General features: G+C 40.9%; 3 protein-coding genes across 4 annotated transcripts in view; 1 reads left to right on the forward strand and 2 right to left on the reverse strand.

Annotated features, from left to right (window-relative positions):
- LOC126601505 (uncharacterized) overlaps window positions 1-2,513 on the reverse strand; it is a 41,518-nt gene extending 39,005 nt beyond the window's left edge. Inside the window, exon 1 of the mRNA XM_050268226.1 lies at window positions 915-2,513. Within this exon, the coding sequence (XP_050124183.1) occupies window positions 1,128-2,498 (1,371 nt within the window). The 5' untranslated portion in view covers window positions 2,499-2,513 and the 3' untranslated portion in view covers window positions 915-1,127. The remainder of the gene's footprint in view (window positions 1-914) is intronic.
- The window catches only part of LOC126601518 (uncharacterized), a 43,033-nt gene extending 35,707 nt beyond the window's left edge, over window positions 1-7,326 (reverse strand). For both annotated transcript variants that reach the window (XM_050268245.1, XM_050268246.1), the window contains exon 1: window positions 7,057-7,326. The gene's annotated coding sequence lies outside the window, so the exon portion shown is untranslated. The remainder of the gene's footprint in view (window positions 1-7,056) is intronic.
- Window positions 7,327-7,868: 542 nt separating this feature from the next.
- LOC126601513 (50S ribosomal protein L21, chloroplastic-like) lies at window positions 7,869-11,086 on the forward strand. The gene is made up of 5 exons (XM_050268240.1): window positions 7,869-8,329; window positions 8,587-8,667; window positions 9,806-9,907; window positions 10,042-10,116; window positions 10,830-11,086. The coding sequence occupies exons 1-5, from the start codon at window positions 7,994-7,996 to the stop codon at window positions 10,899-10,901; spliced, it is 666 nt and encodes a 221-aa protein (XP_050124197.1). The 5' UTR covers window positions 7,869-7,993; the 3' UTR covers window positions 10,902-11,086.
- The last annotated feature ends 784 nt before the right edge of the window (window positions 11,087-11,870 follow it).

Here is an 11,870-nt window from a genome sequence, read left to right on the forward strand (position 1 = left end):
AAGAGAGGTGGGATATCATCCTTTACAGGTCACTATATATCTCTTCATTGTACAGGTTGTCCATTGACTACAGCTATTTGTATTAAACAGTAATTCCTTATCGTTTTTGACATTATTAAGCAAAAACATCATTTCAAAGGATGCAGTTACACAATTCAACCCACTGAGCCAATAAATCCAAGGACTAACGAAAAACAGCATGGTTACCTGTAGATAAACTTAAAGCTCGGACGTACCTGTTCCATATGACCATGTGGAAAGTAAGTAATAAACTCGCTCCCCTTCGTGTGGAAGGGTGACGAGGGGACCAGCGCAAGCATCCTATAAATGTTTTACTTGGATTCTTTTCACTCCTTGGCTTATTAGATGATACATTGTTTTGTTGTCGGCTTATCATCCTAACTTTAAACTACATAAAAAACTTGGATGTATCATGTTAGGTAGATCACTCTCCACTGGATGTAGGTAGCATAAGATATGGCTATCAAATCACACGAGGAACAATTCCCTTACATAGCCATGACCTGTGGTAATCCTTAAACTCAAAGGATCAGAATTTTTCTATAAATGCAAAATGAAGTTTTATAAGTGAGCCAATTCTTAGGGTCTATAAAAACTCAAACATTCCAGTTTAATTAAGTCATCTAGCACTTAGCCTTCTGTCAGAAAGCTTGACATACTCCTGCTCATTCACTACAATGAATTTATAACTTCTCTAGAAAACTTAAATACGTTTATGGTAAAACAATTTTAGTAAAAGCATTAATAAAATAATTACTCCCAAAAATCTAACTAAGGCATGGCCTCAATAAGATTTGTATCCACATTAATGCATAGTTTGATACCCTACTCTTATCGCTAGGTGCAAGAGTTTGATTGCCATCACTTTATGTACGAGAAATTGGCAATTTAACCTCCGAGTTGTTTTGGTGCAATTTGAATGGGAGAACCAACATTGAAGACACAAGTAGTATATTGTCAAGCAAGGAGTATAAAGTTATAAACCAACCATCTAAAATAAAAACACGAACAAAGTGCCAGCACAATCACACTGGCTATAAGGGAAAGAAGAGGGAGAGAGAGAGCAAATAATTGAAAGAAGCAGACTAAAAACTAACTGAGTCGAGTCAGTCGCACACAGCCAGGTTCTCATACTCTTTGCCAGAGATGGCTGCTTCCATGACATGGTACGGGCCAACTTCCCCATTGCTATCCAAGAACAACTTCAACAAGTTGTCCGAGAAGCCATCCAGGGTGCTCACCCCTGGTCGCCTACAAGGCGCCACGGGAGTCCCCCATGACTGGAGCTTCCAATACACAATCTGCGGCACCGCATCTTCGTACCCTTTCGCCTTAAACTTGTTTTGTATTGCCTCATAATCAGACTCCACCAGGTCAATGGTTTGGAAGTCGGTCAACACCAAGACCTTCTTGATCATCTGATCCGGCCTCAAATTCCCATCCACAGCCACCTCGAGAATCAGATCAAACACTTTGCCAAGATCAATTTCCAGGGCGCAATGCATCCTCCTCACAAACGCGCACTTGGACTTAAGATCATCATCGCCCTGCGGTGTGGCCAAATTGTGCAGCTGAGGGTTCGGACTGAAATTGATCACCTTTCCTTTCCACGGCTCTTCACTCAGTTGGGACGCCAAGACTGACGAGGCCACCGACACATTCATGTGGGCCACTGTAGGCGAGACGTTACACACGGCCAAGCAGTTGCTCAACTTATTGCCCTGCTTCAAGTAGATGTCCTCCACCATTCTCCTCCACTGAAGCTCAGCTGCTTGCCCGACATCCTCATCATCCACGTACCCTATGATGTCATGTGGGAGGAGAGCGCCGGGCTCAATGGGCTGGCCGAGGCCGCCTTTCAACTCATCCAAATACTTCTTAACGGGGCAGAATCCTCGATGAGTGAGCGAGGAGTTAGAGAGCAAGAAGTTTGTCAAGGGCACCAGCACCTCCGTCCGGAGGCGAGCTCGGACTCTCTGGGCGTAATCAAGGCCTTGGTATTCCTCCTCCGGGCATGATTCTTCTCGGGGGAAAAGAATCCTGGCAATGCTTTCGCAGAGCAGAGTGGAGCGGTCCAGGGAGGAGCCGATGGGAGGGCAATACAACGCTGCTGAGCTTATGTCCATGTAAGGCTGCTGCTGCTGCTTCAAGTTTCGCATATCAGAGCGCAAGTGGTCCGCAAAGAGATCAGAAACCCGGTCGAGTAAGAAGCGATAATCCGAGTCACGCTCGTACCTGTCACGGGCTCGTGCAAGGCGGTTGAGAATCTGGACGAAGTCATCCATAGTCCCGACCGACTCGGTAAACTCGCCGGCGATAGAGGCGGCGTTGCAGGCAAGAGTCTTGGGGTGGTTGCGGTGGAGCCATAAGGCGGCACTGTAGAAGGCTTTTTCATCAGATTTTCCGAGATCATTCGAATCGTCCCGTAGGTTACAAATGAGCTTGAGGGTGGTGATGGGATTGTGGGACCAGGCCATCTGACACGCCCCGATCCCGATGTCCTAGGGACAAAGGGATGGTCACCTGCTGGCCGACACCCGAAGGGTGACGAAAGCCATTTATTGAGTGCAAATGCTGACAACAAGGGATAGATAAGACTTATAAATATAAGAGAATAAAGAATATGTATTTAAGGAACGTGTTCAGAGCACACATCTAATCTAGAACATTAAAAGAATTAATATAAAAATTGAATGAACACAGAAGTGGGTCCTACATCGAGAGGACTCGAAGATACCGATGCGGAAGTACCTGTATGCCGGGATTGTATGCCTCGATTCTATGTCCTGAAGGGGGCGCAAAACAAACATGAGTGGACCAAGTTGATATATATATAGTAAAACAGTTATCAACGTACTAACCCCCAGGTTTTATGAAAACACATATATAATGATAAACATAGGTTTTCCGAAACCTAGCATGCCGTGCAATGTCTCAAATCATAACTTATATATAATAATCACTAGTGAATTGTCCGATAACCCCCAGGCCACATGCCGGCTCCCCGTCTCTGAGCAGACAGTCAGAGGAAAATACACTTCAGGCCCCATGCCGGCTCCCCGTCCCTGTGCTAAATAGCCAGAGGAAACACACTCCAGGCCCTATGCCAACACCAAACCGTCGCCCGGGACGGACCGGAATCTATCCCTACGTCCCGTAGCGGAAAGGACCACTAGGTAAGTACAAAACCATTGAACATATATATTGAAAAACAACTTCATAGTATAAAGTCATCCATCATCTATACTATAAAGAGGTGTTCGAAACATGTTCTAAATATCATATCGTCATCCATCAGATATTCTATAAGAACACGGGTTATAGGAAAAATAGTAATAATTTAAAGTAGCCTCAATAAGCATGTTATCTCACAAAACGTTTCATAAAACGTAATCATCAAATCATGCTTTTTATGTATGCATTTCTACTATAAAACATGCATTTTAGAAGGGGTCCACTCACAGTACTTAGTTGCCAAATGCTGCGCCACTAGCGAAGACGGAAACGTCACAATAATTGCCCCTAAGCACATAAATGGTACAATAAATAAAACTATATAATAGAAATTGAATTTGGGAAAACGGACATTGGAAACGGATCCAGAACGTCGAATTACCCTAAGAAGGGTTTGAATTAAATAAAATAGGGAATTTGGAATTGGATGGGTTTAGGGTTTTAAAGGATTTGGGTTATAAAGGGTTTAGGGTGAAAATGGGTGGTTTGGGCCTAAGCCCAAACACACACACGCACCACACAAACACACACATGCACGGCATGCACATGCATGCAAGCATGCATATACACACACGTACGCATGCACTTAAACACACACACACACGCACAAACCACAAAGGCCTTAAGGCCTCACACAAGGACCGGGCTTTAAGCCCTTTCACTCAAAACTGGCCCAAGGCCCTTTGGGCTGCTGAAAATAAATAATTAAATAGAATAAAAACGGGCTGGGCTAGGCAGGGAAGGCCCAAAGCCTTGGGTTTTGGTGGGTCGCCGGATCCAATGGGAGAGAAGGCCGGAAATTCGGCCGGAAAACGCCTCGAAAGCCGTTGGACTCGCCGGAAACTGGGTAAGATTCAAATGAGTATAACTTTTCCAATACTCAACGAAATTGAGTGAAACAAAAAGGAAAGTTGTACTCGACGAGACGAAGAGATTGATACCTTGCACGCTGGCCAACTCGTCGTGGTTTGGCCGGAAATGGCCTCGAAAGGGGCGGTGCTCGCCGGAGCTTACTCTGTGTCGTCGAACTCGCAAGGCAGGGTCCGGGGTTCGTTGCGAGCCTCTCTTCGATGGTGACTCGGTCCTAGTGAGTCCAGGGGAAGAGAGAGAGGCGAGAGACAGACAGAAGAAGGAAGAAAAGAAAACAGAAAAGAAGAAGAAGAAAGAAGGGAGTTCACGGGGGAGGGACAGAGAGAGAAGGAAGAGTGACGGGAATGGGGGACACAAAAACAGAAGGTGGGCCCCTTGGGCACACCAATTAAGAATTAAAAACCATTTTTAAATAAAATGGGGGTGAGGTGTTACACCATCGGCAGCACTTGGTTGAGATATTTATAGGCCGTCCGCGTCCGGGTGGCTGGGTCTGGTTGGACTTGGACGCCAAAATACAGATCAAGGCAAGGGTCCCCCATGGATTGGGGTTGTTTGCGCAGATCTGCGTCTGAAGGCGGGGGAGGACGAAGAAGAAGATCCGCAGCAGCGGTTGTATAATTGCTTGCCTTCACAACCGAGGGGAGGATTTTTTTGGCAGGATTCGTCATCATCATCTTCATCGTTACTTTGTTTTTGTTTTTTTGAAACCGGTTTTGTTCGCAGGGTCGGGGGTTTGGGTGTTTGTTTGGGACTTGGATTCTCTGCCCTCCCAATTCGGTGCCCTCCCGTGCCCTCCTGTTTGTGTGGTCACGGTTAAGCCACGTCAATATTTTATATTACTATTTTTTTTGTCTTATTATTTTTATAAAAAACAATATAAAATGTTAGCATGGATTAACCGTGACCACACAAAACAGAAGGGCACGGGGAGGGTACCGAAATGGGAGGGCAGAGAATCCAAGTCCGTTTGTTTGGTACTAGGGAGTATGGAATACCACGACAATTGAATGACGTAGATCCCGGAAAACCAAACTATTAAATGCCCGTAACAGTATGAAAGTAAGTTGGACCCTTCTTGCTCTTCCCTTATTTATAGATGACAATAGATTATTGCATTCTCACGGCTGGGCCCACGAAAATCTCTGTTAATCTCTAATAACAATTGGAATGTGATTAGGTTTCCTTAATAATAATGACAACAAACAAACAACTAGAATGCGATTAGATTTCCTTAATAATAATAATAACAACAAACAATTAGAATGTGATTAGATTTCCTTAACGATAATAATTAGAATGCGAATGGATTTCCTTAACAATAATAACAACAAACAAGTATTAGAATGCGAATGGATTTCCATAACAATAATTAGAATGCGATTAAATTATCAAGTCTTACATTTCAAGAAGTTGAATCCACGGAGAATAATATTTTAGTTAAACATCTGCAAGAAGAGCTTAGAAACTTTGTAAGTTTTGTTGTCGATATTTTCTTTCTAATGAATAAAATTGTTTCTTCCTATTGAATCTTCAGGTTCTCTATGAAGTTGATTGATGATCATTCTTAATTAGTTCTTTTTTTTTACAAAAAAATCTTCAGCCCTCGAAAGATTAATTTTTGGTTTGGCGGTTTATAAAATTCTGAACATTAATGATTAAGTAGCCAATCTGTCTGTATATGTTCGATGGTGCTAAGAAGGAGTTGATCTGCCATCCCTCTAAACAGAATTTTGAAGTATCCTAGTTCTAGCAGACAACGCATCTATGCTACCCATTAAATATTAGCACAAGCAGTGACCTAACATTAACAACCTTCATTTCACAACACACTATATTTTTAGTTTGGTTTCCAAATGAAAGACCATGCCTCTTAACACGGGCAGGAACCTATCATATCATGTTCAGACTCAACTTGAAGAGTGACTTCGGGAGAGGGAATTGCTGCAGTCTCAACTTGTACCGTTGTAGGCTGCTTCTGCCTTTTCTGATAAGTTTTGTGGACAACCGGAGGTACAATTCCCTGATTCTTATCCGTTATCTACTGATCCTATTGAATCTAACCTTGATAATTTAGAACCTCTTATCAACCGACAACAGAAGCCTCTTGCAACCCCATATAAAAAGACCACTGCTCCACAAAAGGGGCTTACAGATGATGCGACCAAAAAGAAACAAAACGGGGGTACAAACAATGCAGAATCAGCAGCAGTCGTGACCAGTAAGGAACAGCACAATTAGAATACAGAAAGAAAATGACAGTGAACATTTTTCACTTTCCAACACTTACTCCCTAAACAAGCAGAACCCACAACCAAGTGGATAATTAATATTATTTGGCAATCCTATTCATCCTGAGCAACATTTCATCACTAATTATTATATGAAGTGTCTCGGTTAATCGCATTTCAGGCACAATCTCGAAAACAACCAGGCCATAAACTAGTCAAAACTAACGGCACAAATAAACCGATGAACTACATATAGTGAATCAGTTAAAATTGGAAGAACTCTTCATTCCTCAGCAAACAAACAAATACGATTACGAATACCAATACAAATATACAAATGCATAACAGAAATCCAAAATCCAAAATCCAAAATCACAAATCCCAATCCCGATGTACGCCGTAAATTACATAACAGAAATTCAAAATTTGCAGTCCAATACGTAAAGATTGATAAGAAAAAACGACCTGTTGATTCCGAGACAGCTCTTCCTCAACCTCAAGAGACTTGACTCTTCTTCGTTCCTCTTCCTCTTCTTGCTCCTGAATTTGTTTCTTCCTCTTAATCTCCATGGCTTCGATTCACGCCCTCTCTCGCTCCTCGAAATTTTCCTCTCTCCCTCCCTCTTCTTCATTGCTTTCCTCTTCTCCTTCCCATTCCTCGCTTTCTCTGCTCCTAAACGCTCCGGTTTGGGCTCAATACCTCATTCTCCTCCTTCGGCCACCGCCACCACCATTGTCGTCCCCTTGGAAGAGCTGTTTGACGGTGTGAACGACAGCGGCGGCTTCAAATTAGTTGGACCGGAGTCTTGGAGGAGCTGAACAAAGTGGTGGAAGTTTTCAATCTTGCCTTGCTTTGCAAATACCTCCTTCACCTCCCTTAGATATGCCAACGACTCGCTTTTTGTTGATTTCATCGTCTTCGTGTCGTAGGCGTTTTCTTCTTGTTGCTTGGTTTCTAAGACAAACTCAAAGGAATTACAGAAGACAAATAAACAGAAAATATGAGAGGAGAGAGTATTTATAACTCGGGGTCAATGCCTTGTTTCAAGAAGTTTTAACGAAAAATTAACGGTACTGTTTATTTTAACAAAAAATTATATTTTTACACTAAAAGGTCAAATATAATACTATTTACTTTACCCTTTATTTTGTCTTTATCATTAAAACTCAAAGTTTTCAAGCCATTTTCATTAGTTTTCTTTTGTTTCAAAATGATTCCTAGCTGCAAGTGGCAAGTGTTACAAAAATTGATTTTATTTTAAATTTTGCTGAAGGGGCAAAATTGGATTTTAGAATTTTGCCGATGCAGGGTACAAATAGCAAATGGGGTGCGATATTCACACATCCATTTTACTTCTCAAACATCTTTTTAATTTTTGATCGTTGGATTGGATGAATTGAAATTACCACCTATTTTATTTTTCACATATCTTTTTAATTTTCGACCGTTACATCGGATGAATTAAAAAAGATAAATTATCGTGTGAGATGTAAAATAGGATATGTGATTGCACACCCATACCAAATTTCATGGGTGGAGACAGAAATCCCCCAACGGATCGGATAAAAGACCGGCGGGCATAGGAGAGCAACGCAGAGTGCGAGTAGTGAGTGAGCTCTGAAAAGAAACGGCAACAATGGCGGCCTCTGCAACTGCAACAATTTCGTTATGCTCTTCATTCGCAACCCATTGCAAAATCTCGCAAAACCTTCAAACTCTGGCAACCCATTTCAGCTTTCCGTCTCTCTCCTCTTCTTCTTCCCACAAGCTGTCTTCTTGCTCTTTATGGCGACCCACATTCCCGCTTCTGATCAAGTCGTCGGAGTTGGATTCAGCCGTGGTCGTCGAGGCCGACTTTCAAGGTCCCGAACCAGAGGCCGGGCCCGATGATTCGGAGCCAGCGGCCTTGCAAGTCGTGGAAACCCCTTCGTCGGATGCCCCAAAACGAGAGCAGCTGTTCGGCGTTGTCATGGTATGCATTCAATTTCACTTCTTTGATTGTCTTTGTGGTTACCCAGATAAGAATTTTAGCTGATTACATGCTGCTAAATTTCGTTTTTGGTCGTTAATTTGGTGTTTAGTGGTGGTTTAGTGCTGATTACCAGTTTATATAGATGACATTTTGGTTTTGTATTACATTTAAGAGAAAAAATTGAAGTCGGGGTTTTCTAATCAGCTCAAAAATTGTTAGTCTTACTACTGGGGTTGCTTGTGTATGATGCCTAATAGATCGGTGGGCGCCAGTACATTGTCATTCCTGGACGATTTATCTATACTCAGCGGCTAAAAGGCGCTAATGTCAACGACAAGGTATGATATTCTTCACATTCTTCACTATTCGTTACTTGAATTCCTGTCGTTGTTGCTCCATTTCGGCTTTAGTTTTAGTTGTACGGAATTATCTAGCTGTTAATTGTAGTTTTAGTGCAATGCCTAGCTTTAATAGTATCTTTATGCATCACTGTTACTAGAATCACACAACTGGAGTGGTTTTGTTGAAGTTCATATGCTTTTACTTCTTGGGTTGGATGAGGAACATTCCATTTCCAACGCCATTTCCAGAAATAGGCCTCCAATATTAGACTCGTCAGTTGATTTAACCTGTGATATTAGGTGACTTTCGGCTAATCTTACAGCACATCATAAATTGTAGAAACCATTATTAAAACAAAATGTGGATTGGAAATGCTGCAATCAGTCATTTCAAGACAAATTGTTAATATGATACATGCAAAAAGTCTGACTAGAAATTTTATGTTGGTGCTTCTTTGAAATAAGCAAGAAGAAGACCTAACAAAGGTTAGGAGACGTCGGTAGAGTGTAAAGATAGGCAGGAACACTAGTATAGTATTGTGAAAACGTGTATATAGACATATTGGAGTCCGCATTTAGGTAGGCGTTCTAAAGAGGTAAGGACCCGTGGAAGGCAATCTCATAATTGTTGGAGGACTACCTGCTAGACATATTTAGTGGTCCCTTAATTGATTGGATTGTCTTCGTTTTGAAGAAGTAAAGTAATCCTTTTGTAGCCAAGTTGCTGCTCCGGCATGTTATATTTGGTTTATAAGAATCCTGGTTGGTCTGTCGTAGTGATAGTTATATTTGCTGATTTAGAAGGAATTTATTTTGTAATAATATTCTTGTGATTCCGATTTCAAATTATCAATCACTTGAACAAGGATTTAGTTTATCCAAGCTCAGTGGTTCCCTACGCCCCTTCCGGCACGAGTCTAATTTTAACCCTATAGAAATGTACTCTTGCTTTACTGGACTTCATGAAAAATTGGAGAATACTGTGGCCTGGTGGCCTCTAGTTTAGCCTTTAAGGGCTTTGAAATCAGTTATTCTCCCTATTATAAAACCAGTGATGTTATCAGTATTGGATCTTTATTTTCTAAGAAGTTACCGCTGCTTTGTCCTCAAGGTGTTTAAACTTGATCTTATACAGATTGTTCTCGACAAAGTGTTGCTGGTGGGGACTAAAACAAGTACGTACATTGGAAAGCCAGTGGTGACAAATGCCGCTGTACACGCTGTCGTTGAAGAGCAGGTAATTCATTACATTATATGGAATCTCTCTCTTTTACCATTGTAAAGAAGGTCTGTATATTTGTGAATTTGTTTGCGTTTAGTTAGTATCTTTTTAATATTTTCTGTGTCTTATTGTTGCGTATCCTTATGCAGGGACTTAATGACAAAGTGGTTGTCTTCAAGTATAAAAAGAAGAAAAATTATAGGAGAAACATTGGTCACCGACAGGTATTACCCTCATTTCTTTGTGAACCAACCAGAACATTTGATTTTATTCATAAGTGCAATGACTATTCTTTATGTTATCTGTGTAGTTACTTCAATTGACTTGATTTCATACATCGAAGCAAGGAAAGAAAATGAGTTTCGTTATTAATATGATGATAGAAACTAAACTAGTGCATACATCTATATGCATCATGCATTTTACGGCAATGAGGCTTTGCCTCTCAGTTGGTTGATTACCCTACCTTTTATTTACTCTAGTTCAAATCCGAGTCCTATTTCCAGATGTGAGTCTTGAACAAAACAATACTCTAAACCTCGATTTAGTTGACCAGTGGTATCAGGGTCAACCAGGTACTAACGTGTAGGCTTGGGGAACGCTGTACAATCCTGACAATATTTTCTGGGATAATTTATGCATGAAATAAATGAAGATATGTATCTTTGTAGTACGAACTGGTGAATCTTGCCGAGTCATCACATGTGATTTGCTGGTACCCCAACCAAAGTCAATTGTTTCGATTTATCGTCGTAGATAGGACACAATATTTCCTTATAGTTTCCTGTATGGTTTTCCTCTAATGTCCCCAAGGAGTTTGGTAGTCCTGTATGATAAAAAAGAGAGCTTATATATATGTCCTTGATCAATACACATCACTAATCTCCGAATTGCGTATTCCTGTTTTGATGATTTAACTCGTTTGTCATGTATCCAGCCGAATACATGCATAAGGATAACAGCGATCACGGGCTACCAAGACTATCCAGCAGTTACTCTCGAGTCGTAGGGCTGCATAGGAAGGTTTGAAGGTATGATTCGTGATTGGTTTTGTGCGTCTTGTGAAACGTTATGAAGTAATGAATCTTAAATTTCTTTTTTCATAGATTCGTTTTGGTTCTCATTTTGTATGTAAGCTGGTATATGGATCAACGTTCGTTTCAATTCCACTATCGATTTGTATGTCGTTACTAATTTGACATGATTGCAAGTAACCCCTTCCAAGTTCCTGCACAGGGTTGAAATCATCTCAACCTTCAACAATTTACACTGCGGCCTTGTACAAATTCATTATTTTACCACGTCATATCTATTTCTAAGGTTCACCAAGGAGGATTCGACCTTGGGTGGACATAGAGCACAGACGCTGTGCACAACTCATGTATGCATAAACACACTCTTCGTTTTTTGAACATGCACTTGAGTCTCACATGTGAGGATAAGATGGTCATTTCATCCCTTCCATTTCATCCCTTCCATAGTCACTCCCCATTCAAAAACAAAGATATCACGAACTGAAATCGCATCCGGGTGCGCAACTGAATTCTTTGATTGAACTACTTCTTGATTGATGCTGCTCCTTCCATCTTTTCATTTCGGTTTTAGATTTGGTTTTTGTTTTGGATTTTGATTTTAGATTGATGCTGCTCATCTTCTATCTTGTAGTTTAGGAATAGAGGTTGAAGTGTTGGATTTGTTATGGGGATTGGGATGAAATGACCATTCATTCTCAAGGATTCATAATCACCATTGACAAATATGGTTCCAATCAATAAGCACAACAAACTACCAAGACATGAAATTCAACTTTGATAACCCGATTACAAAAGCGTAAAAAAAAAAAAAAAAAAAAAAAAAAAAAAAAAAAACACAGTGGACTCCCACATATGAAAGTATCAAAATACAATGTATCCAAAATAAAATACGAGCACTATCAGGTTTTCTTCTACCATAGGTTCTGATTTTTGTGGACAAAGCT

Source organism: Malus sylvestris, chromosome 15 (genome assembly GCF_916048215.2).
Source record: "Malus sylvestris chromosome 15, drMalSylv7.2, whole genome shotgun sequence".
NCBI lineage: Eukaryota > Viridiplantae > Streptophyta > Magnoliopsida > Rosales > Rosaceae > Malus > Malus sylvestris.

Coding starts and splice junctions, on each gene's coding strand:
- LOC126601513 (XM_050268240.1), top strand. CDS start 7,994: ATGGCGGCCTCTGCAACTGCAACAATTTCGTTATGCTCTTCATTCGCA. Junction 8,330..8,586: donor AGCTGTTCGGCGTTGTCATG/GTATGCATTCAA, acceptor GATGCCTAATAG/ATCGGTGGGCGCCAGTACAT. Junction 10,117..10,829: donor GAAACATTGGTCACCGACAG/GTATTACCCTCA, acceptor TCATGTATCCAG/CCGAATACATGCATAAGGAT.